At 55.4% G+C, this 24204-nt stretch overlaps 2 protein-coding genes across 2 annotated transcripts in view; both read right to left on the bottom strand.

The window, feature by feature from the left end:
* The window catches only part of LOC147099742 (ferritin heavy chain, oocyte isoform-like), a 53303-nt gene that overhangs the window by 1296 nt on the left and 27803 nt on the right, over positions 1-24204 (bottom strand). The gene's annotated exons all lie outside the window — the stretch shown is intronic.
* LOC147099744 (ferritin heavy chain, oocyte isoform-like) lies at positions 4325-8538 on the bottom strand. The gene is made up of 4 exons (XM_085969151.1): positions 8533-8538; positions 5945-6091; positions 5438-5563; positions 4325-5089 (listed from the first exon to the last, which is right to left on the bottom strand). Exons 1-4 carry the CDS (start codon positions 8536-8538, stop codon positions 4937-4939), a joined length of 432 nt encoding a protein of 143 aa, XP_085825277.1. The 3' UTR covers positions 4325-4936.

Here is a 24204-nt window from a genome sequence, read left to right as displayed (position 1 = left end):
GCCATTCGGCCCCTCGAGCATGTTCCGCCATTTAATGAGATCATGGCTGATCATCCAAATTCAGTACCCTGTCCCTGCTTTCTCCCCATATCCCTTAAGCCTCAAGATGCCATTGGTTAACTAATCTGAACATGTTGGACAGCTTCTCCTCCCAATAAAAAAACCAGGATGAAAGATTCAACTAGCAAATAACACAAAACTATAAACTAATGTTGAGGATTATATTTCATGTCCAGTCAAACTAAACTCTACTGCTGGGTAAGTAGCACCTCCTCTACTTCCTGTCATTCAGATGAGATGTTAAACAGAGGCCCTGTCTGTCCTCAGGTGGATGTGAAAGATCTCAAGGGACTACTTCAGAGAACAGGGGAGTTCTCACCAGTTTCCCAGGACAATATTTATCCCTCAACCAACACCACTAAAACAGATGATCTGATCATTCTCATTGTTTGTGGGAGCTTACTGTGCACAAATTGGCTGCTCCATTTCCCACATAACAGGTGGCTACAAAGCACTTTGGGAGGTAGTCAAAAGGCACTATATAAATGCTTATTTTTCCAAATCTAAACTAACATTGGGCATGGAAGGAGAAACTTCCTCAATTCCAGTAGTTTTACACTACAATGTAGTGCAAAAGATCTAGGCTGAGTGAACAAGGCTTCAACACCAGGATTCCCAGGACTTCACTTCCAGTTAAAGAGAAAGCTAGTGAGGACCTGCCAACATGTCACTCACTACAGTCACCCCACTGAAACTGAACTTTGTTTCATGTCAACAAGCACCAACAGTCACTTGACTAGGTTTGTGTTCTTCTGTTACAAACTCAGGCAGCAGCTGAGCTCGTTCCATATATTAAACCTGGTCAACAGAGTGCAGCTGCTACAAGGAGCAAGCCATTAACTCAACAAGATCACCCTGAAGTACTCACTGCCCAAAGATTGCTTCCCCAGGTAAGGAAGTCAAGAGAAATATAGTTTAAAACCAGTTCATGGAACTGCAGAATTTCCAACTTTTCAGAATACAGCAACAAGGAATACAAGACTCACCATGGAGAGATAAACATAGGAGGAATAGAGCTCCATGTTGATCTGCTTGTTGACAGCATCCTCACAGTCCTTGTGGTAGTTCTGACGCACTTGGGAGGCCATCTTCACTATTATCTGTTATACTATTACTGCTCACTATCACCTAGACAATTCAAGAACTGACTCATTTTAACCCAAGCTCTTGTATTTATACTAGTGGGGCAGCCTGCATTCAAACAAGGAATGACATCACCAATGATGATTGACAATCACTGAGAGCCAATCAGGAATCTTTCCTGAATCCAGGCACCAATTATCAAAGGAGAGGGGGTGTGGGGGAGGAGGGTGAGACCCAGAGCCAATCAGAGCTATGGAAAACCGGCAGGTTTGGGAGATCAGTCTCGGTGATGTCACTGCTTTTGGGGTCCTTGACCTTCTTCAAATCGGAAAGTCTCTCGTTGTTTGATGCTCTCATTTGAATTAAATGACAATTTGCTGCTTTCGAAAAGCTCAAGGTGCTGAGAATCATCCTTCGCTATCGATGTATTTTCCTACAATTGTTCCTTCGTCGTCGCTGGGTCAAAATCCTGGAACTCCCTCCCTAACAGCATTGTGGGAGTACCTTCACCGCTCGGACTGCAGCGGTTCAAGAAGGCGGCTCACCACCACCTTCCCCAGGGAGACTCGCGCCGGGCAAGAAATTCTGGCCGTTGACAGCGACGCCCACATCCCATGAATTAATATTCAAAAAATGGAATAAATTGATTGGAAACACCTTTGTGTGTTATGGAAGCTACACCAGAGTATTATTCATTCACATTTTCAGATTCTGTAGAACCGGGACCCATGAGGCTTGACTTTCCATTAAATATTTCTCCCCATCACACAATCCCTTCGGATGTAAAGACAGGAATTTCTCCCAGAAAAACAGGGGTGTATTTTCTAGCCCGTCACTCGGGGAGCTGCTACCAGGGCTGTACTTCTTTGTCGTCAGACTGAAGGAAATGTATCGGCACGGAGTGGGGTGAACATCGACCTCATAGATTTTGTGAGATGCAAACAGTTACCATTAGTGCCGTTCTGACCTCAGTGCGGGGAGTGCTTGCAGCTGAACCGCACCCGAGTTCAACATGTTAAATGGGTATAGAACCTCGGTTAGACTACACTTGGAGTACGGTGCACGGTTCTGGTCTCCATAGAATCATAGAATAGTGCAGCACAGAAGGAGGCCATTCGGCCCATCGAGTCTGTCCCGGCTCGTTCAAAGAGCAATCCAGTTAGTCCCACTCCCCCGCTCTTTCCCCAGGAACCTGGAATTTTTTCTACTTCAAGTATTTATCCAATTCCCTTTTGAAGGCCACTATTGAATCTGTATCCACCGCCCCATCAGGCAGCGCATTCCCAATCCTAACCACTCCTTGTGTAACAAAGTTTTTCCTCCTGTCGCCTCTGGTTCTTTTGCGAATCATCTTAAATCTGTGTCCTCTGGTTACCGACACTTCAGCCATTGGAAACAGTTTCTCTTTATTTACTCTATCGAAACCCTTCATGATTTTAAACACCTCTGTCAAATCTCCCCTTCGCCTTCTCTGCTCTAAGGAGAATATTACAAAAAGGATATAGAGGCACTGGAGAAGGTGCACATTTGATTTACAAGAATGACAGCAGAACTGAAAGGTTATATCGATCAGGAATGACAACAGGCTGGGGCTCTTTTCTCTAGAAATAAGAAGGCTGAAGGGTGACCTAATAGAGGTCTTTAAAATTATGAAGGTGTTTTGATAAGGTAGATGGAAAGAAAATGCTTTCACTTGTGGTCTTTTGTGGTTGCACAATTTATCTGCAGCTTAAGAAAATGTCAAATAAAGTTTATCAACTTAAATTAAAGTAACATCAGCCAGGGATCAGTTGTCCCTCCTTTTGGTTGTACAATTTATCTGCAAATTTAAGGAAAACGTCAAATAAGGCTTATCAACTTAGATTAGAATGACATCGGCCGGGGTGACGATGCACTCCAGTCCCCGCGGCGCCCACCGGTCTCGGAAGGCCTCGAGCGTGCCGGCGGACACCGCGTGCTCCATCTCCAGGGCCACCCGGGCGCGAACATAGCCGCGGAACGGAGGCAGGCAATGCTTTCGCTTGTGGGGGAGTCCAGAACTCAGGGCCATAATTATAAGATAGTCACTAATAAATCTAACAGGGGATTCAGGAGCAACTTCTTCAGTGGTTAGAATGTGGAACTCACTACCACATGGAGTAGTTGAGGCGAAGAGCAGAGATGCATTTAAGGGGAAGTTTGTAAGAAAGGAATAGAAGAATATGCTGATCGGATTAGATGAAGAAGGGCGGGAGGAGGCTCGTGTGGAGCACAAACCCTGGCACGGAGCAGTCGGGCCGAATGGCCTGTTTCTGTGCTGTAAATTGGATGTAATTCTTAAAACACGGGCGCCTGTAAAGTTTTTCACATCGAGTGAGCTGAAGACTTTGTTTTGTCTGAAACATGAAGCCATCAAACCCGTCAGCACGCAAACCCATCCCGACTCGTAGAATTGCGGCTCATCGTCGTGTGAAATGTGGGGAACTCAGATACCCCAGAAATGCCTCCGAGAGATGCAAAGACATCAACGTGGAATGGCTGAAGATGGCAATTTCATTGCACCCGCTGCAGTTCTCAGCTAAGTTCCTAAATTAGCTTGTAAACACTGGCGTGTTGTAGCTTCAGCATCATCAACGGTTGAATCCATTCCTGGGGGTGAAGGACACAAATGGAGATGCAGTAGGATTTGGAAAGGATGATTGCTATTTGGTATGAACTGCACAATGGGCCTGAATACCAATCAATTCATTTATGGAGGAGCTGCTGGTATTGGGTTTATACATTGATGGAACAGGCAGGGAGGGGGGAAAAGAGTTTCAGGAAAAGTATCTATTTAACTTGGGGGTTGTACTTTGTTCATTTAATGAAATACATTTACTCCTTCCAGAAGGATTATATTTTGTGGGAATACAGTTCCACATGGATTCCTCATCCTTCAATACCTTACCCAAGACCATGAGTGTTGGCAGGCTGGTCAACCATGGTGGGGGAGGAGAGGTGTCCCAGAACAAAGCCCAATAGGGTATTCACACTTTCCTAGTAAGATATCTTTGAAATTCTCTACCCCAAAGCACTGTGGATGCTGAATCATTGCCCTTCGTCTGCAACACAAGATTGAAGTATTTGCAAGAAATACATACAATTGAATGGAGATCTTTCAACCGGTGCCTGAATATCCAAGTTAAATATAGTAAAATTAACACAGCAAAAAAATTCATATGACTGTTCCCATTGGCAGAAGGTTCAAGAACCAGAGGCCACCAATTGAAGGTAATTGGCAGGAGGCCCAAAGGCAACATGAGGAAAAACATTTTTATGCAGGGAGTGGTTAGGATCTAGAATGCACTACCGGAGGGTGGTGGAGGCTGATTCAATCGTGGCTTTCAAAAGGGAACTAGAAAATACCAGAAAGAAAAAAATTGCAGGACTACAGGAAGAAAGGGTGGGGGAGTGGGATGAGCTGAAATGCTCCTGCAGAGAGCCGTACGGGCTCAACAGGCCGAATGGCCTCCTGTGCTATAACCATTCTATGACCAAATCCCATGACAACACTGCTGCACAGCCTAGTGTAATACTGGAAATGTCACCAAGTTATGCTAACTGTAAATTTTAGGAGTTTTTGTTCCAAAGAGTCAAAATCCAGTCCAATATTGAACAGTTTATTTACAGTTAGTGACATTTCACATTAAGAGTCCAGGTCTCTCAGCTCTTGTACAAAGTCACAAGCCATCATTCCCTACAGGACAGGAGTCTCGCACACAATTATAAATACAAGTACTAAACACAATAGGCTTCATCCCTGCAGTCACTTCAGTCACTCTTCCGCCAGGCTGTGTTTGTCAAACAGGTACTCTCCCATGCCATTCTCAGCGGCTCCCAGTCTCTTCAAGTTGGTGATGTGATCTCCAAGCTTCTTGAGCATCTTCACTTGCTCATCCAAGTAGTGGGTCTCCAGGAAGTCACACAACTGGAAAAAGAGGGAAACTAGTTATGTCCAGCAGCAGATTTGAAGGAACATCCTAGCTTTCCCCTGAGTGTTTAATCCTCTTGGACTGCAGGACAGTCTAGTGGTGCAATTGAGATTAATGGAATTACTGCATCATTAGATTAAACTTCCTGCACAATAGGGGCATAGATCCTAGAATCACTGGGACACATTTACTGGTCAATGTCCACAGTAGGCCAAGCTCCCACCAATCAAAAACCTAAGAAGCACCAACACAAAAGCTATTGGGCATGGAGATCTTTTGAATAGGCTCAAGGTTCCACCACCTCCAATTTAACAAATGCCCACATTACAGCATCAAGAACTTACATGAGCGTCAGTCCTCTCAGTGGAGAGTTTGTGCAGATCCAGCAGACTCTGGTTGACATTCTTCTCCAGCTGCAGAGCGCTCTGCATCGCCTCCAGACCATTGCTCCACTCATCCTGCGCTGGTTTCTGGAAAGGGAAATACAGACAGTTCACTGTACAATGGATTAAACAAACAAGTATTGAAGGAAATTAGGGGTGCAAATGTCTACTCTTACCGTGAATCAATGTGTTTGAAGAAAATAGAACTACTGCATTAAGCCAACACAACTACTGGAGTCAAATAACAGATGTATTTAAGGGGAAGCTAGATATGTACTAGGGAGAGGTGTATAAAAGAATATGCAGATAGGGTTAGATGACACACGGTGGGAACTGGTTCGTGGAGTATAAACTCTGTCATGGACCCACTTGGCCTGTTATAAATTAGAACCAATTGCTTTAGAAAGTATTTGAAACAATCAGTCCGAGGGGTTCCAGACAGAAGGTCACTCGTTTATTGAGCCAAACCTTGATGTCCGCCAAGATGATTCGGCCTCCACGCCGATTCTGGAATTTCATCAGTTTCTCCGCGTGCTCCCGTTCCTCGTGTGACTGCTCCTTGAAGAACTCGGCAAAGTGACGCAGGGCAACATCATCCCGGTCAAAGTAATAGGACTATGGAGAGATCAGAAAAGTCGTTGTGTATCTCATAGCAGACCTATCATGGGTATTGTACATAAAGCCAACCTGGATTTTGGTTTCTTTCAAAGGGTTCAAGTCTCACTGAACTTGTTGTACATTAGCACAGGCCTACTTACTTCACTAACCTGGTAGAGTGGACAGTCTGACCCCTAGCAATAGGGAAACTGGCCAATGGAAATGGCAAAAAAAAGAGGAGACATGAGCAAACTCAAGTGCATGAACTGCCTGAAAGGGTGGTGGGAGCAGATTAAATAGTAACTTACAATTATTGGCCCAGAGCTATTGCCAAGGGGCATTAGAAGCAAACCCATTAAAGTCTAGTCACAGTGCACAGTTCATGTAGTACATCAAAGAGGAGACACTGGTCTGAGTCTTACTAGCTACATTCATCCCATGGAACTAAAATTACCACAAGCAGCATTAATTTGGCACCTTCAACACTAATCAAGGTATTTCAGAGGAGAACCAGATACCAAGGAATAAAGATTCATAAGCCTTCAGAATTTGAAGTGCTTGGTCAAGGTCAAGAAGTAGGAAAGCAGAGGAGTTAAGGGAGAGTTCCCGAGTAGGGTCAAAGTGGCTGAAGGATTTACCACCATTAAAGCAAAGGGAGTTAGATAAAAGACAGAAGGGCACAAACTGATACTTAAAACTAGGAGATTAAGAATATTAGGAACAGGAGTAGGCCATTCAGCCACTCAAGCCTACTTCACCATTCAATTTGATCATGGCTGACCTGTAGCTTTACTCCATCCCCCTCGAGACCCTTACCCAACAAAACGATCTGTCTTGAAAGCTCCAATTGTCCCAGCATCCACAGCTAGGAGGTGGGGGGAGGAGAAAGCAGGTAAAGAAAGTGTTCCAGATTTCCACCACCCTTGTGAAAAAGTACCTCCTGACTTCCCTCCTAAATGGGCTACTTCTAATTTTAAGATTACATCCCCTCATTGCAAAAGCAAAGTAGGGAAAGGCCATGGAGTGATTTAGAAGTGAGGATAACAATTCTGATTTACACACTTTGAATGCAGTGTATTCCAAATATAAACTTCAACACCACACTCACAAGAGCCCAGGAAAGAGAATCATTAACATACTCAGAATATGGTTCAGTTACTGCAAGGACCAGAGAGGCAGTTTTTTAATTAATGCACAAGATGATCAATTGCATTATATTAATTATAGCTTTAAAAATGAATTTACTGTGCATAGATTGAGGGGTGGGCTAGATACAGCACAGAATTTAGTAAAGTAACATTACATAGACTCCACTATGAAGTGGTCAGAAATACAAGACTCACCATGGAGAGATAAACATAGGAGGAATAGAGCTCCATGTTGATCTGCTTGTTGACAGCATCCTCACAGTCCTTGTGGTAGTTCTGACACACTTGAGAAGCCATCCTAATTATTATTATTTATTGCTAAATCTAAACTTTGTTGAAGTAAGAAGCTGGGATTCAACCAACCCCCCGAACTCCTAGTATTTATACTGCTGGATAATCCAGGGCGTGGCCGCCTAGGTGATGAGTGACATTCCTCAATACCCAATCAGAAGTGGCAGCCTCTCAGAGCACCAATCAAGTAAAGGGAGGAGGGGAGATGACGCCCAGAGCCAATCAGAACTTTGAAAGGGGGTCGTCCGGCCGGATTGCCTCCCTCTCTTCCGTGGCCATGTTCGCGCCCGGGTGGCCCTGGAGCTGGAGCACGCGGTGTCCGCCGGCGCGCTCGATCACTTTCGTGACCGGTGGGCGCCGCGGGGACTGGAGTGCATAATTGGGCTGGAGAACCAAATTTTAATTTGATTATTAAGGTTTATTTGAAGTGTTATTGGTTTATTTACAGTTTTAATGGTTTATTTACAGTTTTTATTTGTCTAAATTTATGTTTTCACAAAAAGAGGATCAGAACTTTGAAAAATGAGTGTCATTGGCTGACAAGGCAATAAGGACCCCAAGGGAAGGGGACAGTAGCCTAGTGGTAAATTTAGTGAACCAGTAATCTAGAGGCCTGAATCATTCTCTGGCTTGCTCTGAGTGCTGCAGGTTGTCTCTGCCTTCCTCTGAGCTGCAGGTGGAGAGAAGAGCGTGGTGGCCTCCTGACCAGACAGGGAGGAGAAGGAGAAGCACCAGTCCACCAACAGCCAGACCATCTACAACTGAGGTGCCTGGAGGGAGAGGAGGAGAGGAAAGGCCTCCATCTCAGGAGAGGGAGAGAGGGGAGAGGAACACCAGCCAACTTCTACTTGGAAGGAGGGGAGGAGCTGCATCGTTACTTCCAACATCTGTAGGTGGGTGTCTTTTTTGGGCATTCCCCAAAAGACTGTGTATTCTAGGCGGGGGGAGGAAAGAAGACGGGCCGGAAAGCCTGGCCTGGGTCGGCTGGAGCTGCCCAGGTGAAGCCTCTTACTCGCTTACCTGCATCGAGAAGACCTGGTGTGGGGCTGAGCCTCGGCTTTTTCCAGCCTACCCAGGCGAAGACATCTTCTCCCCCTGCCCGAAGATCATCTTCATAGACTTTGTTACCATCGGGGAGTGCACCCCTGCTGACACCCACCCACCAAATACCACCTAGAGTGGTGACCCTGCCTTTGCGGGCCCCCCCTCCTTCCCACACCCCCTCTCTCTCTCTCTCTTTATCCCTCTCTTTTGTCTCTCTCAAAGGGCACCTCCCTTAAAATCACCAATAGCCACTTTGAGCAGAGAGGAGGAGGCCCCTCTCCCAATCATTCCATCAAGGGGAGAGGCGGGCCATTGGCTTTAAACTCCCTCTGCTCGGTGGCAGACCTTACATTTTTACTGAGGCCACTTAATACCACACGGCCTGTGACTTGGGGTGTGTGTAGCTCCCAAAAAATCACCCCAGTATGGCTTCGACGTCTTCGGCGGTGACGGGGCCAGCGAGAACGTATGCGGCGGTGATGGCCAAAGCCGCGGCTGCTCCCGCTCCTTCCGCTGCCCTGTCGCCGTTCCGACTTGTTACGAAGAAGCTCGGGGTGAAGAGCTACACTCACCCCAACATGACTATCGAGGATTGTGTGAAGGCGATGGCTGGGGTTGTCGGCCCTTCAGCCATCCTCGCCGCCTCGAGGATGTATGGGAAGGCTGTGTTCTTCCTGGAGTCCGAGCGGGCGGTGGCCCTGGCCATCGCCCAGGGGCTCACCGTGGGCGGGACCTTCCTGCCGGTGGACCCTCTTGAGGCCACCGCGCAGAGGGTCGTGTTGTCTAACATCCCGCCCTTCATCTCCGGTGAGCTCCTCCTCCCCCACTTGCACCAACTTGGGGAGGTGAGGTCGGGGATTACGCCGATCCCGCTCGGATTCCGGGAACCCAGCCTTCGCCATGTCTTCTCCTTCCGGCGCCAGGCCTTTATCCAGCTGGCGCGGGAGGGGGAGATGGACGGGGCCTTTACAGTCCTCCACGAGGGGACCCCGTACCGCGTCTTCTACACGACGGACGGCGTGCGGTGCCACGCCTGCAGGGAGGTGGGGCAGATCCGTAAGAACTGCCCCGCCTCCAAGGCCGCCAGATCGTCTGGCGTGGCCGTAGCTGGCGCCGCCGCCGCTCCTCCCCCCGGGTCTAGCCGTGCCCCCCCTCAAACAAATACCACCGGGGTGCGGTCGTCGTCGGAGGTTGATGCCATCCTGGCCTCCGGCGGGGGGGGGGAGGTTTGTCCGGTCGGGAAGAAGGCGCAGGGGAAAAGCAAATACCGGAGGGCGGGTCCCCCCGAGGAGGGCGTGCCCCACAATATGGAACCCCTGACGCCAGAGAGCGTCGCCGCGCTAATCGCGGAGTGCGGGGGGCCCTCGTGCCCGAGCCTGTGGCCGCGACCGCCGAGGCGGTAGCGCCAGAATCTGCGGCCGGGCTCGGGCCCGGGGGACCCGAAGAACTCGCTCCACCGGAGGGAGCAGGGGTGGCCTCTGCGGAAATGGAGGTCTCCCTCTACCCCTCCGCACTTAAAAGAAGGCGCGACCCCCTGGATGAGGAGGAGGACCGGGAGGAGGAAGGTCCCTCCGGTCAGGGGGAGCCGTCACCCGCCGCGGGTACTGCGCCCCACCCCACCGCTAATACCATCACGGGCGAACGGCAGGGGTCGCCTGTCCCTAGGGGGGCTGAGGCAGAGGTGTCTGCCCAGCTCGTGCCTCCCGGGGATGGGGACGAGACCCTGCCCGTGGGGGGGGTCGCGGAGCAACCCGCGGCAGAAGTAGACCCCTTATCGGTACCGCTGCCCCTCGACGGGTCGGGCGGCCTGGGGTCCGGGTCGGGCGAGTCCTCGGATAATGAGCTCGCCCAAAGTGACCCGGTCGTCTCCCAGGTGCTGCTCGACCTCGTCCAGGGGTTGACAGAAATTACCCCATCTGCTGGGTCGGAGGCCGGTGGCGCGGAAGAGGGGGGCCCTCTGTCTCTGTCTCTGTCTCCGGCGCCGGGCGACATGGAGGAGTTCGTTTTTACGTACTCTCCGATCTCTCCGGTCGTTCTGGCGCCTGGGGCGGAGGGGGGCTCTGAACCGCCGCCGTCTTCTGGCCCGGCGCCCCTAGAGGAGCCCAGGGAGGAATCCTCCGCTACCGATCCTGGGGGTGGGATCCGGGCGGAGGCGGGGCCGGCCGTCGCGGCCGAGCCGCTCGCTGCGCTCCGCGTGGCGGACGGGTCGGCCGCCGGTGGCGACCCCCCGGAAGAGGAGGGGGACTCGGTGGTGGGGGCGGAGGAGGAATGCGACTCCATCGCTGATGAGGAGATGGAGGGTCTCACGCCCCTCGCCGGGACCCCCCTCATTCCCATTGAGGATCTCCGGGACTTTGTGGCCACGTGCCAGGGTCGTCAAAGGACCCGGCTGGCCCTCGATAGATTGTCGGGGCTGGCGCTGCTCGTCGGGTCGGCCCGCGTCGCCTTCAAGACCATGGTCGCGGACGCGGGCGTGGACCCGCTCGAGCTGCGTCAGTTCCGGTCCTTCCTCACTGGGCTGCAAAGGGAGTGGCGGTCGACTAGCGGCCGCCCTCCCTTCCCCCGTTAGTGTTAAGTAGGGGTTGGATTATGCTTCTGGAATGAAGATAACCATAGCCAGCCTCAACATCAACGGCAGCAGGAAAGCTAGCCGCAGATTTAATAACTTTTCGGTCCTTCGGGACGGGAAGTATGCGGTGTGCTTCCTGCAAGAAACCCACACTGTTCCGGGAGACGAGGCCACGTGGCTCCTGGAGTGGCAAGGAGGGGTCAGCATGAGTCACCTCTCCAATGTTTCCAGTGGGGTGGCTATTTTGCTGGCCCCGCATTTTCAGCCGGAGATCTTGGGGGTCAAGGAGCTCGTGCCGGGCCGCTTGCTCCAGGTCACTGTTCGCCTGGGGGGCGTGCCGTTCCATTTAGTGAACGTGTACGCCCCTGGGGCCGGTGCGCAGCAAGCGCGCTTCTTTGAAGAAGTGTCCACTCTTCTGGGCTCCATCGACGCGGGCGAGTGCGTCGTCCTCGGGGGGGATTTTAACTGCACCCTCGAGGCAAGGGACCGCACCGGCCGCCTGCGTAGCCCGGCGGCGGTGGAGAAGTTGATGGACGTGGTCGGGTCCCTCGACTTGGTGGACGTCTGGCGAAATCTCCATCCCGACTCCAGCGCTTTCACTTGCGTGAGGCCTGGGAGAGGAGCGTCCAGAATCGACCGCCTCTACATTTCCCGGGCATACGTTTCCTGTGTTCCGGCGGCTTCCATGCGGCCGGTGCCGTGCGCGGACCACCACCTGGTGTGGGCGGAGCTCGTTCCGCTGCGCGCGCGGCGGGGGGGGGTCCGCGTACTGGCACTTTAACAACCTGCTGCTGGAGGACGCGCGGTTCCAGGATTCGTTCCGTCGGTTCTGGGCCGGCTGGAGAAGGAAGCAGGGGGGCTTCCCCTCCTTGAGGCTATGGTGGGATGTGGGCAAGGCTCACATCCGTCTCTTCTGTCAGGAGTACGCGAAGGGGTCGACCAAGAGGCGGGAGGCCCGGGTCGGGCAGTTGGAGAAGGAGGTGCTCGACCTGGAGTCCCGTCTCGGTCAAGTCGCCGAGGACCCGGCCCTGCGGCTGGCGTACGAAGAGAAGAAGGGCGCGCTGAAGGACCTGCAGCTCGTCGGGTCCCGAGGCGCGTACGTGAGGTCGCGGATCCAGTTCCTGCGGGACCTGGACCGCGGCTCCCCCTTCTTCTACTCGCTGGAAAAAAGACGGGGGGTCCGTAAGCAGCTTTTGGAGCTGCTGGCCGACGACGGATCTCCGGTCTCGGATCCGGAGGGAATCCGCGCGGAGACCCGCGCCTATTACGGGGCTCTGTTCTCTCCGGATCCGTCCAGCGAGGACGCGCGCAGAGTTTTGTGGGAGGACCTGCCGAAGGTCGGCCTGGGGGGCGCCGAAAAATTGGACGCTCCTCTGAGTTTGGAGGAGCTGTCCGGCGCCCTCCGCCAGCTCTCTAGGGGGAAGTCCCCGGGGCTGGACGGGCTGACCGTGGAGTTCCACAGGGCGTTCTGGGGCGTCCTGGGGGGCGACTACGTGCGGGTCCTGGGGGAATGTTTGGCGACCGGGGAGATGCCCCTCTCGTGGCGCAGGGCGGTGATCGTCCTGCTGCCTAAGAGGGGTGATCTCCGCCTTCTTAAGAACTGGCGCCCGGTCTCCCTCCTCAGCACGGATTACAAAATCTTTGCCAGGGCCATGTCTGTTCGCCTTTGCACCGTGCTGGCCCACATGATCCATCCCGACCAGTCCTACACGGCCCCGGGCCGGACCATTCACGATAACATCCATCTGGTCCGGGACCTGGTTCACCATTCCCAGAGGGCTGGTCTGTCGGTCGCCTTCCTTTCCCTGGATCAGGAGAAGGCGTTCGACAGGGTGGATCACGAGTATCTTTTCGGGACTCTGCGCGCATTCGGGTTCAGGACGCATTTTGTCGCCCGGATCCGACTTCTGTACGCTGCCGCGGAGTGTCTGATTAAAGTTAACGGGTCCTTGACGGCGCCCCTTCACTTCGGGAGGGGGGTGCGTCAGGGATGCCCCATGTCCGGCCAGTTATATGCCATTTGCGTGGAGCCTTTCCTGCGCCTCTTGCGGAAGAGGTTGGCGGGATTGGCTCTGCAAGGGCCGGGCGTGGAGGTGGTCCTCTCGGCTTACGCCGATGACGTGCTCCTCATGGTCACGGATCCCGTTGACTTGCGGGGGATGCGGGAATGCCAGCAGATTTACTTGGACGCATCCTCCGCCAGGATCAACTGGGGGAAATGTTCTGGACTCCTGGTGGGTCAGTGGCAGGTGGACTCTCTGCCGGAGGAGTTCAGGCCCTTCGCCTGGAGTACGACGCACCTCCTCTACTTGGGAGTCTACCTCAGCCCGGCCGAGGACGCCTGGCCGGCGAACTGGCATGAGCTGGAGGCCAAAGTCACCGCTCGCTTAGGACGCTGGACAGGATTGCTCCGAGTGTTGTCCTACAGGGGTCGGGCGTTGGTCATAAACCAACTGGTGGCCGCCATGTTGTGGTACCGGTTGGCTACTCTGATCCCCTCCCCTGCGTTTGTCGCCAAGATACAGAAGAAGCTCGTCGACTTCTTCTGGAACAATAGGATACACTGGGTCGCTGCCGCGGTTCTGAGTCTCCCGCTTAGGGAGGGCGGTCAGGCGCTGGTGTGCCTTCGCACCCAGGCTGCGACTTTCCGTCTTCAGACGCTGCAGAGATACCTGTACGTCGAGAATCCTCCCAGATGGTGTGCGCTGGCGACGTATTTCTTCCGCCAGCTGCACGGCCTCAATTACGACATGCAGCTCCTCTTTCTGGAAGTGGGCAGCAGGCGTGCCAGCCTGCAGGAGCTGCCTGTCTTTTACCAGGAACTGCTATGGGTTTGGAACTCCATCGCCTCCAGGCGGAGCTCTCCCCCGTCAGGAATGGCGGCTGTCCTTCGAGAGCCGCTGTTCAGGAATCCGCACCTCCGCATCCGTGAGTTCGGGTGGCTGGCGGAGCGGAGGGCTGTGCCTGGCAGGGTGACTAGAGTCGGGGACCTACTCGATGGCGGAGGAGCGGGCTGGATGGCGCCGGAGGAGTTGGCACGGCGTATGTCGTGGGACGACGTCCGGCTCGCGGTCGATGCCATCGAGGCGGTGAAGGCGAAGTTGCGCCCCGGCGCCACGAGGTGCATCGAGGCGGCTCGGGCGCGTGGGGTGATCCCGCCCGAGCTCACTCCCGTTCGGACGGAATTCCTTATCGGCGCCCTGCCCCAAAGCTCCCCTAGGGGTTTGGTGCCTCACAACTTCAGCCGCCTCGAGGAGATGCCCTCCGTGCTTTTCCATTCTGCGCGGAGGGGTTTCCTGTACGGGCTGCTCTTGCACACCTTCCACTTTGCCATCTTCGCCTGCCGTCCGGACACGCCGTGGCGTGCTGTTTTACCTTCCGGCGGAGGCGGAGGTCCCCAATGGGGGGCTCTCTATGCGGGAGTCTTCCCTTGTTCTATTGGGGACTTGGCCTGGAGGGTGTTGCACAGAGCAGTCCCGTGCAACAAGTTTCTAAGTAGGTTCACGGACTCCCGGGCCGCCTGTTTGTTCTGCGGTCTGGAGGAGTCCGTGTTCCATGTTTATGTCGGGTGTGGGAGGTTGCAGCCCCTCTTCCACTATTTGAAGGGGCTGCTCCTCAAATTTTGGTTGCACTTCAGTCCCACGCTCTTGATCTACGGTCACCCGGTGCGGAGGGGAGCGGGCAGGTCGGGGGACCTCCTCGTGGGTCTGCTCCTGGGCCTGGCCAAGAAAGCCATTAATTGGTCCAGGCAGCGGGCGGTCGAGGGGGTCGTCCGGCCGGATTGCCTCCCTCTCTTCCGCGGCCATGTTCGCGGCCGGGTGGCCCTGGAGATGGAGCACGCGGTGTCCGCCGGCGAGCTCGAGCTCTTTCGTGACCGGTGGGCGCCGCGGGGACTGGAGTGCATAGTCGGTTTAAACAACAAATTTTAATTTAATTGGTTAAGTTTTGTTTCGGGGTTTATTGGACTGTTTGTTAGTGTATTTGTCTAATGTATTTTTTTTGGTCTAAGCAAAGAGGAAAGACTGTGTATTCTAGGCGGGGGGAGGAAAGAAGACGGGCCGGAAAGCCTGGCCTGGGTCGGCTGGAGCTGCCCAGGTGAAGCCTCTTACTCACTTACCTACATCGAGAAGACCTGGTGTGGGGCTGAGCCTGGGCTTTCTCCAGCCTACCCAGGCGAAGACATCTTCTCCCCCTGCCCGAAGATCATCTTCATAGACTTTGTTACCATCGGGGAGTGCACCCCTGCTGACACCCACCCACCAAATACCACCTAGAGTGGTGACCCTGCCTTTGCGGCACCCCCCTCCTTCCCACCCACCCCCTCTCTCTCTCTCTTTATCCCTCTCTTTTGTCTCTCTCAAAGGGCACCTCCCTTTAAAACCACCTATAGCCACTTTGAGCAGAGAGGAGGAGGCCCCTCTCCCAATCATTCCATCAAGGGGAGAGGCGGGCCATTGGCTTTAAACTCCCTCTGCTCGGTGGCAGACCTTAAATTTTTACCGAGGCCACTTAACACCACACGGCCTGTGACTAGGGGTGTGTGTGGCTCCCAAAAAATCACCCCAGTATGGCTTCGACATCTTCGGCGGTGACGGGGCCAGCGAGAACATATGCGGCGGTGATGGCCAAAGCCGCGGCTGCTCCCGCTCCTTCTGCTGCCCTGTCACCGTTCCGACTTATCACGAAGAAGCTCGGGGTGAAGAGCTACACTCACCCCAATATGACTATCGAGGCATGTGTGAAGGCGATGGCTGGGGTTGTCGGCCCTTCAGCCATCCTCGCCGCCTCGAGGATGTATGGGAAGGCTGTGTTCTTCCTGGAGTCCGAGCGGGCGGTGGCCCTGGCCATCGCCCAGGGGCTCACCGTGGGCGGGACTTTCCTGCCGGTGGACCCGCTGGAGGCCACCGCGCAGAGGGTTGTCCTGTCGAATGTCCCGCCCTATATCGCCGGTGAGCTCCTCCTCCCCCACCTTTGTCAACTTGGGGAGGTGAGGTCGGGGATTTCCCCGATTCCGCTCGGACTCCGGGAAAGCAGCCTTCGCCATGTCTTCTCCTTCCGGCGCCAGGCCTTTATCCAGCTGGCGCGGGAGGGGGAGTCGGACGGGGCTTTCACGGTCCTCCACGGGGGGACCCCGTACCGCGTCTTTTGGACCACGGACTGCGTGCGGTGCCACGCCTGTAGGGAGGTGGGGCACGTTCGGAAAAACTGCCCCACCTCCAAAGCTGCCAGGGTGACTGGCGTGACGAAGGCTGGCGCCGCCGCCGCTCCTCCCTCCGGGTCTAGCCGCGCCCCCTCCCGAACAAAAGCTAACGGGGCATGGTCGTCGTCGGAGGCCAGCGTCATCCAGGCCTCCGGCAGGGGGGAGGAGGGAGGTCCGGTCGCAAAGAAGGTGCTGGGCAAGAACAAACACCGTAGGGTGGGTCCCCCCGAGGAGGGCGAACCCTTTGATATGGACCCCCTGACGCCCGAGAGCATCGCGGCATTGTTCGTGGAGTGCGGAGCTGGGGGGGACCCCGTGCCTGAGCCCGTGGCCGCGACCGCCGAGGCGGGACCACCGGAACCTGCGGCCGGGCTTGGGTCCGGGGGACCCAAAGAACTCGCTCCTCTGGAGGGAGCAGGGGAGGCCCCTGAAGACATGGAGGCCTCCCTCTACCCCTCCGCACTCAAGCGAAGGCGCGACTCCCGGGACGAGGGGGGCTACCGGGAGGTGGAAGTTCCCTCCGGTCAGGGGGAGTCGTCGCCCGCCGCGGGCGCTGCGCCCCACCCCACCGCTATCACCATCGCGAGCGAATGGCAGGGGTCGCCTGTCCCCGGGGAGGCTGAGGCAGAAGCGTCTGCCCAGCTCGTGCCTCCCGGGGACGGGGACGAGACCCTGCCCGTGGGGGGGGTCGCGGGACAACCCGCGGCGGGGATTGATCCTCTAATGGTGGCATTACCCCTCGACGGGTCGGGCGGCCAGGGGACCGGGCCGGGCGAGTCATCCGATGATGAGCTCGCCCAGAGCGGCCCGGATCTTTCCCAGGTGCTGCTCGACTTCGTCGAGGTCTGCGGGAAAATCACCCCATCTGCTGGGTCGGAGGCCGGTGGCGTGGCGGAGGGGGGCCCTCCATCTGTGTCTCCGGCGCCGGGCGACTTGGAGATGATCGGTTACACGTGTTCTCCCGTCTCTCCGGTCTCTCCGGTCGTTCCGGCGCCTGGGGCGGAGGGGGTCTCCGGACCGCCGCCGCCTTCTGGCCCGGCCCCCCTAGAGGAGCCCGGGGGGGAATCCTCCGCTACCGATCCTGGGGGTGGGATCCGGGCGGAGGCGGGGCCGGCTGTCGCGGCCGGGCCGCCCGATGCGCACTGCGAGGCGGACGGTTCGGCCGTCAGTGGCGACCCCCCGGAGGAGGACGGGGATTCGGTGGTGGGGGCGGAGGAAGATTTAGAATCCATCGCCGACGAGGCGATGGATGACCTCGCGCCCCTCGCCGGGACCCCCCTCGTTCTTATTCCCATCAGGGAGCTCCGGGAATTTGTGGCCACGAGCCAGGGTCGCCGCAGGACCCGGCAGGCCCTCGACAGATGGTCGGGGCTGGCGCTGCTCATCGGGTCGGCCCGCGTCGCCTATAAGACCATGGGTGCGGACGCGGGCGTGAGCCCGTCCGAGCTGCGTCGGTTCCGGACATTCTTCACCGGGCTGCTAAGGGAGTGGCGGTTGGCTAGCGGCCGCCCTCCCTTCCCCCGTTAGGTTTAAGTAGGGGTTGGTTGTGCTTCTGAAATGAAGATAACCATAGCCAGCCTCAACGTCAACGGCAGCAGGGAAGCTAGCCGCAGATTTAATAACTTTTCGGTCCTTCGGGACGGGAAGTATGCGGTGTGCTTCCTGCAAGAAACCCACACCGTTCCGGGAGACGAGGCCACGTGGGTCCTCGAGTGGCAAGGAGGGGTCAACATGAGTCACCTCTCCAGTGTTTCCAGTGGGGTGGCTATCTTGTTGGCCCCGCATTTTCAGCCGGAGATCTTGGGGGTCAAGGAGCTGGTGCCGGGCCGCTTGCTCCAGGTCACCGTTCGCCTGGGGGGCGTGCCGCTCCATTTAGTGAATGTGTACGCCCCTGGGGCCGGTGCGCAGCAAGCGCGCTTCTTTGAAGAAATGTCCACTCTTTTGGGCTCCATCGACGCGGGCGAGTGCGTCGTCCTCGGGGGGGATTTTAATTGTACCCTCGAGGCGAGGGACCGCACGGGTACCCAGCCGAGCCCGGCGTCGGTGGGGAAGTTGAGGGACCTGGTCGGGTCCCTCGACTTGGTGGACGTCTGGCGTAATCTCCATCCCGACTCCAGCGCCTTCACTTACGTGAGGTCTGGGGGAGGAGCGTCCAGGATCGACCGCCTCTACATTTCACGGGCATACGTCTCCTGCGTTCCGGCGGCTTCCATGCGGCCGGTGCCGTGCGCGGACCACCACCTGGTGTGGGCGGAGCTCGTTCCGCTGCGCGCACGGGGGGGTCCACGTATTGGCATTTTAACAACCGGCTGCTGGAGGACGCGCGGTTCCGGGATTCGTTCGGTCGGTTCTGGGCCGGTTGGAGAAGGAAGCAGGGGGGCTTCCCCTCCTTGAGGCTATGGTGGGATGTGGGGAAGGCTCACATCCGTCTCTTCTGCCAGGAGTACGCGAAGGGGTCGACCAAGAGGCGGGAAGCCAAGGTCGGGCAGTTGGAGAAGGAGGTGCTCGACCTGGAGTCCCGTCTCGGTCAAGTCGTCGAGGACCCGGCCCTGCGGTTGGCGTACGAAGAGAAGAAGGGCGCGCTGAAGGACCTGCAGCTAGTTGGGTCCCGAGGCGCGTTCGTGAGGTTGCGGATCCAGTTCCTGCAGGACCTGGACCGCGGCTCCCCCTTCTTCTACTCGCTGGAAATAAGACGGGGGGTCCGTAAGCAGCTCTTGGAGCTGCTGGCCGACGACGGATCCCTGGTCTTGGATCCGGAGGGAATCCGCACGGAGAGCCGCGCCTATTACGGGGCTCTGTACTCTCCGGATCGGTCCAGCGAGGATGCGCGCAGAGTTTTGTGGGAGGACCTGCCGAAGGTCGGCCTGGAGGGCGCCGAAAAATTGGATGCTCCTCTGTGTCTGGAGGAGCTGACCGGCGCCCTCCGCCAGCTCTCTAGGGGGAAGTCCCCGGGGCTGGACGGGCTGACCGTGGAGTTCCACAGGGCGTTCTGGAACGTCCTGGGGGGCGACTACGCGCGGGTCCTGGGGGAAAGTTTGGCGACCGGGGAGATGCCCCTCTCTTGGCGCAGGGCGGTGATTGTCCTGCTGCCTAAGAGGGGTGATCTCCGCCTTCTTAAGAACTGGCGCCCAGTCTCCCTCCTCAGCATGGATTATAAAATTTTTGCCAGGGCCATGTCTGCTCGCCTTGGCGCCGTGCTGGCCCACATGATCCACCCCGACCAGTCCTACACGGTCCCGGGCCGGTCTATCCATGATAACATCCATCTGGTCCGGGACCTGGTCCACCATTCCCAGAGGGCTGGTCTGTCGGTCGCCTTCCTTTCCCTGGATCAGGAGAAGGCGTTTGACAGGGTGGATCATGAGTATCTTTTCGGGACTCTGTGCGCTTTCGGGTTCGGGACGCATTTTGTCGCCCGGATCCGACTTCTGTACCCTGCCGCGGAGTGTCTGATTAAAGTTAACGGGTCCTTGACGGCGCCCCTTCGCTTCGGGAGGGGGGTGCGTCAGGGATGCCCCATGTCCGGCCAGTTATATGCCATTTGCGTAGAGCCTTTCCTGTGCCTCTTGCGGAAGAGTTTGGCGGGACTGGCTCTGCAAGGGCCGGTCGTGGAGGTGGTCCTCTCGGCTTACGCCGATGACGTGCTCCTCATGGTCACGGATCCCGTTGACTTGCGAAGGATGCGGGAATGCCAGCAGATTTACTCGGACGCATCCTCCGCCAGGATCAACTGGGGGAAATGTACTGGACTCCTGTTGGGTCAGTGGCGGGTGGACTCCCTGCCGGAGGAGTTCAGGCCCTTCGCCTGGAGCACTACGCACCTCCTCTACTTGGGAGTCTACCTCAGCCCGGCCGAGGACGCCTGGCCGGCGAACTGGCACGAGTTGGAGGCCAAAGTCACCGCTCGCTTAGGACGCTGGACAGGATTGCTCCGAGTGTTGTCCTACAGGGGTCGGGCGTTGGTCATAAACCAACTGGTGGCCGCCATGTTGTGGTACCGGTTGGTTACTCTGATCCCTCCCCCTGCGTTTGTCGCCAAGATACAGAAGAAGCTCGTCGACTTCTTCTGGAACAATAGGATGCACTGGGTCTCTGCCACGGTTCTGAGTCTCCCGCTTAGGGAGGGCGGTCAGGCGCTGGTGTGCCTTCGCACCCAGGCTGCGACTTTCCGTCTTCAGACGCTGCAGAGATATCTGTACGTTGAGAATCCTCCAAGATGGTGTGCGCTGGCGACGTATTTTTTCCGCCAGCTGCACGGCCTCAATTATGACACGCAGCTCCTGTTTGTGAAAGTGGGTGGCACGCGTGCCAGCCTGCGAGAGCTGCCTGTCTTTTACCAGGAACTGCTATGGGTTTGGACCCAGGTCGCTTCCAGGCGCAGCTCTCCCCCGACAGGAATGGTGGCTGTCCTTCAGGAGCCACTGTTCAGGAATCTGCACCTCCACGTCCGCAGGTTCGGGTGGCTGGCGGAGCGCAGAGCTGTGTCTGGCAAGGTGACTCGAGTCGGGGACCTGCTCGATGGCGGAGGAGCGGGCTGGATGGCGCCGGAGGAGTTGGCGAGGCGCATGTCTTGGGTCAACGTCTGGTTCGCGGCCGATGCCATCGAGTCGATAAAGGCGAAAGTGCGCCCCGGCACCACTAGGCGTATCGAGGCGGCTCAAGCGCGTGGGGCGATCCCGTCTGATCTTTCCCCCGTTCGGACGGAATTCCTTGTCGGCGCGCAGCCCCGAACCCCCCCTCGGGAACCGGCGCCTCACAACTTGAGCCGTCTCGAGGAAATACCCTCCGTGCCTTTTCATTCCGCACGGAGGGGTTTCCTGTACGGGCTGCTCCTGCACACCTTCCACTTTGCCATCTTCGCCTGCCGTCCGGACACGCCGTGGCGTGCCGTTTTACCTTCCGACGGAGGCGGAGGTCCCCAATGGGGGGCTCTCTATGCGGGAGTCCTCCCTTCTTCTATTGGGGACTTGGCCTGGAGGGTGTTGCACAGGGCAGTCCCGTGCAATAGGTTCTTAAGTAGGTTTACAGACTCCCAGACCGCCTGTTTGTTCTGCGGTCTGGAGGAGTCCGTATTTCATATATATATCGATTGTGAGAGGTTGCAGCCCCTCTTCCATTATTTGAAGGGGCTGTTCCTCAAGTTTTGGTTGCACTTCAGTCCCACGCTCTTGATCTATGGTCACCCGGTGCGGAGGGGAGCGGGCAGGTTGGAGGACCTCCTCGTGGGTCTACTCCTGGGCCCGGCTAAGAAGGCCATTAATTGGTCCAGGCAGCGGGCGATCGAGGGGGTCGTCCGGCCGGATTGCCTCCCTCTCTTCCGTGGCCATGTTCGCGCCCGGGTGGCCCTGGAGATGGAGCACGCGGTGTCCGCCGGCGCGCTCGATCATTTCTGTGACCGGTGGGCGCCGCGGGGACTGGGGTGCATTATTGAGTTGGAAAACCAAATTTTGATTTGATTCTTAGGGTTTATTTGAAGTTTTGATGGTTTATTTACAGTTTTTATTTGTCTAAATTATGTTTTCACAAAAAGAGAATCAAGTAAAGGGAGGAGGGGAGATGACTCCCAGAGCCAATCAGAACTTTGAAAAATGAGTGTCATTGGCTGACAAGGCAATAAGGACCCCAAGGGAAGGGGACAGTAGCCTAGTGGTAAATTGACTGAACTAGTAATCCAGAGGACTGGAATCATTCTCTGGCTTGCTCTGAGTGCTGCAGGTTGTCTCTGCCTTGCTCTGAGTGCTGCAGGAGGAAAGTGGAGCGTGGTGGCCTCCTGACCAGGCAGGGAGGAGAAGGAGAAGGAGAGACACCAGACTACCACCAACCAGACCATCCATATCTGAGGTGCCTGGAGGGAGAGGAGGAGAGGAAAGGCCTCCATCTCAGGAGAGGGAGAGAGGGGAGAGGAACACCAGCCAACTTCTACTTGGAAGGAGGGAAGGAGCTGCATCATCACCTTGAACATCTGCAGTCCTCCTACTTTGACCGGGATGACGTTGCCCTGCGTCACTTTGCCGAGTTCTTCAAGGAGCAGTCACACGAGGAACGGGAGCACGCGGAGAAACTGATGAAATTCCAGAATCAGCGTGGAGGCCGAATCATCTTGGCGGACATCAAGAAACCAGAGCAGGATGAGTGGCGCAATGGTCTGGAGGCGATGCAGAGAGCTCTGCAGCTGGAGAAGAATGTCAACCAGAGTCTGCTGGATCTGCACAAACTCTCCACTGAGAGGACCGACCCTCATTTGTGTGACTTCCTGGAGACCCACTACTTGGATGAGCAAGTGAAGATGATCAAGAGGCTTGGAGATCACATTACCAACCTGAAGAGACTGGGAGCCCCTGAGAATGGCATGGGAGAGTACCTGTTTGACAAGCACACCCTGGGGGAAGAGTGCCTGCAGGGATGAAGCCTATTGTGCTTAGTACTTGTATTTATAATTGTGTGTGAGACTCCTGTCCTGTAGGGAATGATGGCTTGTGACTTTGTGCAAGAGCTGAGAGCTGGGCTCTTAATGTGAAATGTCACTAACTGTAAATAAACTGTTCTCTATTGGGAAAAAAAAAATTAACAAAGGAGAGGGGGCGGTGTGTGATACCCAGAGCCAATCAGAGCTTTGGAATACAGAGGTTTGGATGATTATTCTGTGATGTCATTGCTGTTGGTTTCTTTGACTTTCCTCAAACTGAATTTGAAAGCGTCTCTGTTCTCAGAATCAGAGTTTCACAACATATCTCAAAGAGCTCGATGAAATTCCACCCTACAGATGGTGTCGAGCACAGCCGGCTCTAAGTTAACCCGTCTCTCGGAGAATTGATGGGCATCTCGGTGGCTCCAGAATGAGTCCGTGATACCAAGGTTCACAATGTTGACCACAATAGATTGAAAGAGACTGACCTACACCAGTCAGTCTGCAGTGGATCTGCAAAGCAGCCCACAACGAGTTGGGGAAATGGAAAGTGGATCAGTGGGGAGCTTCAGACAGAATCTGTTGCTCCGTCACTGTAAAGTGCGATGTGGACTTTTATCCCCATGAAATTTAAGAGCTGTAAAGTCCTGTGGTTAGTTTGCACTGTTTCCTCATCTCCTGCAAACCCCGGGTCTGTTTTGAGGAATGGTTTTATACCAGAAAGGTCAAGTGTCTCGTGTTTTCTCGACCGATGCTGCCTGACCTGCTGAGTGTCTCCAGCGTTTTCTGTTTTTCTTTGAGATTTCCAGTATCATAGAGTCATAGAGTAATACAGCACGGATAGAGGCCCTCGGCCCATCGTGTCCGCGCCGGCCATCAAGCCCTGTCTAATCTAATCCCATATTCCAGCATTTGTTCCGTAGCCTTGTATGCTATGGCATTTCAAGTGCTCATCCAAATGCTTCTTAAATGTTGTGAGGGTTTCTGCCTCCACAACCCTTTCAGGCAGTGAGTTCCAGACTCCAACCACCCTCTGGGTGAAAAAGTTCTTTCTCAAATCCCCTCTAAACCTCCCGCCCTTTACCTTGAATCTATGCCCCCTAGTTATTGACCCCTCTACTAAGGGAAAAAGCTCCTCAGCATCCATCCTATCTATGCCCCTCATCATTTTGTACACCTCAATCATGTCCCCCCTCAGCCTCCTCTGCTCCAAGGAAAACAAACCCAATCTGCCCAGTCTGTCTTCATATCTGAAGCGCTCCAGCCCTGGTAACATCCTGGTGAACCTCCTCTGCACCCTCTCTAACGCGATCACATCCTTCCTGTAGTGTGGCGACCAGAACTGCACACAGTATTCCAGCTGTGGCCTAACCAGTGTTTTATACAGCTCCATCATAACCTCCTTGCTCTTATATTCAATGCCTCGGCTAATGAAGGCAAGTATCCCATATGCCTTTTTTACCACCTTATCCA

The sequence above is a fragment of the Somniosus microcephalus genome, chromosome 28 (assembly GCF_052327205.1).
Source record: "Somniosus microcephalus isolate GS21.2 chromosome 28, FLI_Smic_1.0, whole genome shotgun sequence".
Lineage (NCBI taxonomy): Eukaryota > Metazoa > Chordata > Chondrichthyes > Squaliformes > Somniosidae > Somniosus > Somniosus microcephalus.
Note: the sequence above shows the minus strand (reverse complement) of the source record. Positions and strands in the feature narration are given on the sequence as shown.